The sequence below is a fragment of the Alexandromys fortis genome, unplaced genomic scaffold (genome assembly GCF_014885135.2).
Source record: "Alexandromys fortis isolate MF-2015 unplaced genomic scaffold, M_Fortis_MF-2015_v1.1 scaffold_529, whole genome shotgun sequence".
NCBI classification, from domain to species: Eukaryota; Metazoa; Chordata; class Mammalia; order Rodentia; family Cricetidae; genus Alexandromys; species Alexandromys fortis.
Window position 1 is genome coordinate 70,666 of NW_026068606.1, and position 7,504 is coordinate 78,169.

General features: G+C 41.4%; 1 protein-coding gene across 1 annotated transcript in view; it reads right to left on the minus strand.

Annotated features, from left to right (window-relative positions):
• The window catches only part of LOC126495904 (signal-regulatory protein beta-1-like), a 9,252-nt gene extending 5,735 nt beyond the window's left edge, over window positions 1–3,517 (minus strand). The window contains 2 exon segments of the mRNA XM_050133477.1: window positions 2,363–2,677; window positions 3,118–3,517. Of these exon segments, the coding sequence (XP_049989434.1) occupies window positions 2,363–2,677; window positions 3,118–3,517 (715 nt within the window).
• Window positions 3,518–7,504: the final 3,987 nt, after the last annotated feature.

The window sequence follows — 7,504 nt, forward strand, 5'->3', positions numbered from 1 at the left end:
ATTTTGTTATATGTATATGTATTTCTGATCTTGTTAAGGTATTGTGATTGTGTAGTTCACTTAAAAATGTAATGTATATAGGTTGTTAATAGATAATCATAGTAGTCAAGTTTGTAGTCATGATAGTTAGATTTTCTAGATATATAGATATATATTTCAGTTAGATCAGCATTCTTCATATTTTTCAAAGACTACGGAATATGCTATTAAATGTTCTAATAACTTAGGACTTTTCATGGCAATGAGACACTGCTCCTGGCAGCACCAATCTACTTCAAGAGGAAGATGGGCATCGAAGAGGATCCTTATGGAGTTTGATAGCCATTTGGGCAAGAAACTGCTCTTGCGTGGACTATTGCATAAACTGGACACAGAGAACCTGCAGAGAGAGGACTGCTGAACTTGCCTAAAGGTGAGATGATCTTTCGGGGTTCCTGATTTATGAAAGAGTCTGCAAGACATTCTTCAGGACAAGCAGATAGTGACTGCCTTTGAAATTTCCTGCTTTGTGTAAATGTCTGCTGGAAACTATGGGCCTGTAGGCCGAAGATGGATGCCCCAAAGGTACAGAGGAACTTTGGGTGACTGTCCAGGCAGAGAGATGTCTCTGTCATTTCTAGAGTTTTGGATTTTTTGTTTGCTTAGGTAATAGTATATCTTTCTGGAGTCTTTGATGGCGTTAAAGAATAGTTAGCTATAGTTATAGTTTTCCTTAGTTATGATATAGATTATTGTAATTTTTACTTGATAACTGCTTTGTTATATGTAACTTTGCTATTTTAAGTTAAAGCCTTCCTTTTTTTGTTTAAACAGAAAAAGGGGAAATGATGGAGGAAGGACATTGGCTAATTAAGAAACTGGCTTGGCCCATTTTATTGGTAAGAACATAGGTGGGAGGAGTAAACAGAATGGAATGCTGGGAAGAAGAGGAAGTGAGCTCAGACTCTGCTCTGCTCCTGGAGAGACTGGAAAGCTCTGCTCTCTGGAGCAGAGATGCCATGCTCAGCTCTCCCAGGTAGACTTGACAGCTCTGCTCTCTGGAGCAGAGACACCAGGCTCCGCTCTCCCAGGCAGCTCCAACCCAGGATGGATGGAGGCTAGAATCTTCCCAGTAAGTGCACCTTGGGGTGCTTACACACATTACTAGAAATGGGCTAGTCCAGGTGCGAGAGTTAGCTGAGAAGAGGCTGGATAGAAATGGGCCAAGCGGTGTTTAAATGAATACAGTTTGTGTGTTGTTATTTCGGGCATGAGCTAGCAGGCGGCAGGGGTGCTGGGGATGCAGCCCTGCCGCTCCTATTTTAACATAAGTGTATGAACATACATGACAGATCCATCAGAAGGAATAATTATGTATCATCTATATATTTCCTACTCTAAGGGAGCTCGTATTTTCTAGACTTTATTGTTCTAAAAGTGGTATAATGGTTATTTGGTTGACGTATCATTTATCCATCAGATAAAGCTCACAACAAAGGCTGTATGACAAGGAACCTGATGTTTTAAAAAGTTAAGTGAGTTGATGGCCATTCCTGGTGTTTAATGAGTGGGAAATAAGATATACTTATATAAAGGGTCCTCAAACTCTAAGTCCTAGGATAGTAACAAGTCAATGAGAGATACTTAACTAGAAAAATTTGCCTTATGCGCTCTTGATGACCATGCTTCCAGGGGCCTCATTACGTAGACAAGATCACATGGTCTCAGGGTAAAAACTCAACATCCCTATTGCTTCTCCACCCCTAGATTCACTGTCTATAAAACTGATGACTCATTAGGTAATTAATGAAGGGAAAGAGATGACAGCAAAATTGAAAGCTTCATGTAGTATGTATGGATTCTGGTCTGTATACATAGATATTTTTCCATTATAACAAAACAGGAGGAAATGTGGCCCCTGATATGATCACTCACAGTCAAGTGAGCTGCCAATCTACAGTAAAACTGCAGCTCCTCAGGAGGTCTGTTGGAATTACATTCAAGAGGTAGCTTAGGACACTGAGTGAGGACCCAGATATTCATGGAAAAGAGTAAAATGGAATGGATACTTGAAAAGGAAGAAGAAGATGAACATGATATAACAAATGTTAGGGTAAAAAGTCAACAGGTAGGATTCTAGGGTAGGATGATACCTTCCTGTCCCACTTATTTAATATCTGTGAATGTTAACACATAAATGAAGAGATGCATGAGACCCATGGGAGGTTGGCAATGAGAGCTTGCTTTAACTTTCTAGTTAGTTTGTAGATATTAGGATTATCACACAATAACCAAAATGCTACCTTTGACAGTTGAAAAGAGGAAAAATTAGCAAACAGCCAAGAAGTTTGGGTAGAGAACTTACTAGACATGGTGCTAATACCTTGTTCCCTCTGACGTGCACTGACCATCACAGTATGAGTTTTTATTTCCGGTGGCTGTTGATCATGCTCAACTTGGCAAGTGAGTATTATGTCCTCCTCATGGGCATATACATTCACTACTTGCCAGCTGGTCCAGCTGTAGGTTCCATCCTTGTTTACAGTGAATGTAGAAGGGTCTTCTATCTGGGATATATTTTTATTCTCTATCCAGGTCAACCGAAGCTTCGAAGGATAGAACTTATTCACCTGGCTGGTGACACCTATCAGATTCCGTACCATTGATGGCTGCTCACTGATCTCCAGGGTGGGTGAAACTGAAAAAATACAATCAGAAGCTGAAACTTCAAAGCCTAAGTAGAGAAAGACCCCAGAAGGGAATCTGAAGTATGGAGAAACCATTCTCATTGCAAGTTCATCATGGGGACAGGTTGATTATTTGTGCCAGAGGAGAGCCCCCAAACATAGCTCCTATCACACAGGTGTACAGGGTATCACAATAAGTGAAGTAAATTAGCACAACTCCAAGGTGCACTGAAAAAGCAATAACAATAGTAAAATGGATGAAAATGCCAGGAATCAGTGTGTGGCTCCTAATCAGTAGAACCAAAATTACTTCTGTTAAAATAAGTACAGTTTCTGTTATGTGATGGTCACAGTCTATGATCCTGTGTGGTATACATGAATGCTTGCTGGGAACTATGGACCAAACTATTCTGAAAGAATAAGAGCTTGAGCTTGTTTCAGAGTCATTTACCTCAAATGATGTCAGATAATTTGGCAGTTCCACAAAGCCGGCCTTCTCGCAAGGTGTCATGGGCCACCTCACAGGTGATCTGAGAGTGGATATCCCCAGCACTCAGCACCACATGGGCTGTGCCCGAGATACTGTAGGAGATGCTTTCTACTTTGGGGTCCACAGTAGTTTGGAAGTGAGAGAGCTCATTTCTGTCTTTGAACCACTTCAATGTGATGTTCTGAGGGGAGAAGCCATGGGACTTGCATGTGTAGTTCACTGTCTGCCCAGGAGCAACTCTGGCTGCAGGGCCCAAGACCACAGGAGGAGACAGTTTAGCTGCAAAGGAGCGTATAGACGAGGGTGTGATTATGATGGCCACCACTGTTGACATAACATTGTGAGGAACCTTCATATACATTATCCCCATTGTCATTGTTTGTTGTGGTGCTTGGAATCAATACCAGAGCTTCAGCCATACTAAGAACCTGCTCTACTCCATGGTGATAGCTGTCCCCAGACACGGACATTAACTATTTATCCTCTTCGTTTCGTTGTTTGTTTGTTTGTTTTTTGCACAGGATTGTCCTTATGTTGTGTCCTTTGTTCTTTGGTCTCCATAGTTTAGCAAAGATCCCCACCAGTTAATGAGGAAGGGCAAAGCCTGGTGGAATTCTCAGTCTGGACAAAGGAAGGCAATTATCAATGTATTTTATATTTTCTATCATTTTCTCTGCTGGCTTCCTCTGGTAATCTAGGGAAAATATTTTTAGATTTACATTTATAGTAACTCAGGAAATAACATCACAGAAGGGCCACAAAGCTGGAACCCTCCCTACTTCTCCCAGTCATTTGTTTTTTCTTCTTTTACCTACACACTAACAGATCTCATCTGTGCCAAGCCTGAATTTAACACCGAGAGCTCACTAGTCTGTATCTCTAAATGGGCTTCAGTCAGACTTAGTTTGAGGTTGAAAACAGTGATTACCATTTGTAGAAAAAGCTAAAGGTTGTTCATGTCCTCAGTGTTAATCATAAGAGACATAGACAGAAGCTTGTTGAAAAGACAATAATGCTCCCTGGTTGAAAGCATACATTTGAGTGAACTAGTGTGTAGGGATAAGTCCCACCCCTTAGGGGGTGTGTTCGCCTCAGGCTAATGTTTGCCTATAAATTTGGTGAGCATGCTCCGAGCCGCTTCTTCTGCTTTCCTGGTCTCCACGGGAACGGTGGTTCTGTAAGTCTATTTTTCCATTAAAGCTGTATATATTTTTACAATCTGTCTGCATTCGTTTATGCCATTACATTTTGGCGTCCAACGTCGGGCTATTTTGCCCCCGACTCAAGCGTGTAGCCCGCTAGCTAAGACAGCACGCTCCCGGGTGCCGTTTTTTTTAGTTCGTGACTCTGGCCCTAGTGCCGAGTCTGAGATACACTCGGCCTTCAGGCCCATAATATCCAGAGAGGCAGGCAGATCTCTGGGAGTTCGAGGCCAGCCAGGCGGTGGTGGCATACGCCTTTAATCCCAGCACTCGGAAGGCAGAGGCAGGTGGAACTCTGTGAGTTCGAGGCCGGCCAGGTGGTGGTGGCGCATGCCTTTAATCCCAGCACTCGGGAGGCAGAGACAGGCGGATCTCTGTGAGTTTGAGGCCAACCTGGTCTACAAGAGCTAGTTCCAAGACAGGCTCCAAAACCACAGAGACCACCACTGGCAGGAACCAGTCATTGCAGGTAAAAAAATTTTCTTTTATAAATAAAATGTCTGAACATGTTACCATTCAAGAATTTAACAGTTTTTTTAATTGTACCATGTGAGAGATTTTACAAGAGGTGTCTATCACCCCACATCTATGGATCTTTCTGGGATTCGTAGGTTTTTTTTGGCACTATATGGTTGGATAATAGAAATATGATAAAGTCTTTATGAGCAGAGGTTGCACGCTTAAAAACAATTGAGAATGACAATAATCTTCTCAAGAATTGGTTTGAAGTTCTCCAGGAAGAGAACAGATCTTTGTTTAACATGACTCGATCAACTAAGCAAAATTTAAAAAAGGTACAGGCTGAAAGGTTAAGGAGAAATTCATTACTATGGAGGAGGGAACAGCTGATTTGGATCATAAACTTCAGTCCCTTTCTGTAGGAACTGAAACATTAGTGGCTGATAATAAGGAGAAATTCATTACTACAGAAGAGGGAACAGCTGATTTGGATTGTAAGCTTCAGTCCCTTTCTGTAGGAACTGAAACATTAACTGAGAGAATCAAAACTGCTGAATGTGACAATCGGATTTTGTCTAAAGCTTATGACAGATTGACAGAAAGATTGTCAATACAAGAAGGCACGGTTTATGCCATAAAAATTATGTCCAAAGATGAGATGTTATCTCTAATGGACAAACTTCGTACTTTAGAATCCTCAGTGAAGGCTTTGGATCATAATTCTGGACAGGAGATTCAGACATTGCAGAAGGCAATGGTGAATAGAATTGAAAAGATTGAGGAATTTCTAAATTCTGATGAAGAAGAGCAAAGGGTAGAAAAGCAAATTTTAACTACATCTGTGGGTAAATCTCTCCGGGACAATTTCCACAGAGTTCTACCTACAACTCTACCTGCCTTTCCAGTAATAACAACAGAGAAGGTGATTGGTTCCAGAAACCCTAGGGTCATCAAGGAAGATACATGGGAGCCTGTCCATATGAATGATCTTAAAGAAATTAAACAGGCTGTCATGACTTTTGGGATGCATGCCTCTTTTGTTAAAGAGATGCTAAAATCTTGGGCCACGACAAGCAGATCAAGCCCCTCGGACTGGCTCCAGCTGAGCTCTGTGGTACTTGAGAGTGGACCACAATTGAAATGAAAATGCTTATTCAGGCAAGAGGCTAGACTTTTAGAACAGCAGGAAAAAGCAAAGGGAATTGACATTTCACTAGATAAAATTCTAGGTGAAGGGCTCTTTTCTAGCCCTCAGAAACAAGCTAATCTGGATGAAAACACACTCTCCATGTGTACTAAGCAGCCTTAAGGGCTTGGGAAAGGGTACAAGACCCAGGACAGAGAATGGAATCATTTGTCACAGTTAAACAGGGTCAGCGAGAACCCTTTAGTGACTTTTTACAAAGACTAACTAAGGCTGTACAAATAGGGATATCTGACCCAGAAGCAAGACGTATAATGATTGAGTCTTCGGCTTATGAAAATCCAATTGTGGAATGCAAAAGGATTTTGGGGCCTTTAAAGCTCAGATCATTGCCCTTGGAAGAATGGGTCTTGCATACACTGAATGTTGATAAATTTGATTATGGCACTGAAGCATGGGTAGAAGAAGCAATTTCCAATGGTAAAAGGAGACACCAGAATACCAAATGTTTTAATTGTGGCAAAATGGGTCATATGAAAAGGAATTATAGACGATGAATTTTCAGAAATAATAATAATGCATCTTCTAGAAATAACAGAAATAGGAGGACTCAGCCTTCGGGTTTATGTAGAAGATGTGGAAAAGGTAGACATTGGACAAATGAATGCAGGTCTACAAGAGATAGACAAGGCAACCTGATACAGACAGGAAACGTGAGAGGGGGGGCCTCACAGGCCCCCATGGCAAACATGGTTCAGTCATTTCCAGTTTCTGCAGAGAACGTGCCTCGTCAGGACAATTAGGAAACCTCATGCCTACTGTTACAAACGATAATGAGCAGAAAGATGAGTTACGTGTGTTTTGGCAAACTTCTATAAATGATCAAAGACCTAAGCTGAGAGTGTGTGTAAATGGCATTTTTATTACTGGCCTGCTGGACACAGGTGCTGATGTAAGTATCATTACCCCAGAATCTTGGCATCCATATTGGCCTCTTCAGAATGTAAATGTTCAGTTCCTGGGAATTGGAACCCTATCTCGAGTAAGACAGAGCACGAGATGGGTTGAATGTATAGGGCCTGAGGGACAAATAGGGAAATTAAGGCCATATGTAGCCAGTATTGCAATGAATTTATGGGGTCGTGACCTATTACAACAATGGAATACCCAAATTAACATTCCTGCTAATTCTAGAGCCTATATTTCTGAGAATAATATTAAAAGATATTACAAACGGAGAAAACCGGCCATTCGGGCCGTACAAGAACAAACAATTGAAACTCCTTCAGAGATACCAACAGCATTGCCTCTAAAATGGTTGACTGAGAAACCAATATGGACAAAACAATGGCCTCTAGCTGAGGAAAAGTTACAGGCTTTAGAACAGCTGGTACAAGAGCAATTAGATGCTGGACATATAGAGGAATCTACCAGTCCTTGGAATTCTCCTGTATTTGTGGTTAAGAAAAAATCAGGTAAATGGAGAATGGTGACAGATCTCAGAGCTATCAACAAAGTTATTCAACCTATGGGTCCTCTGCAA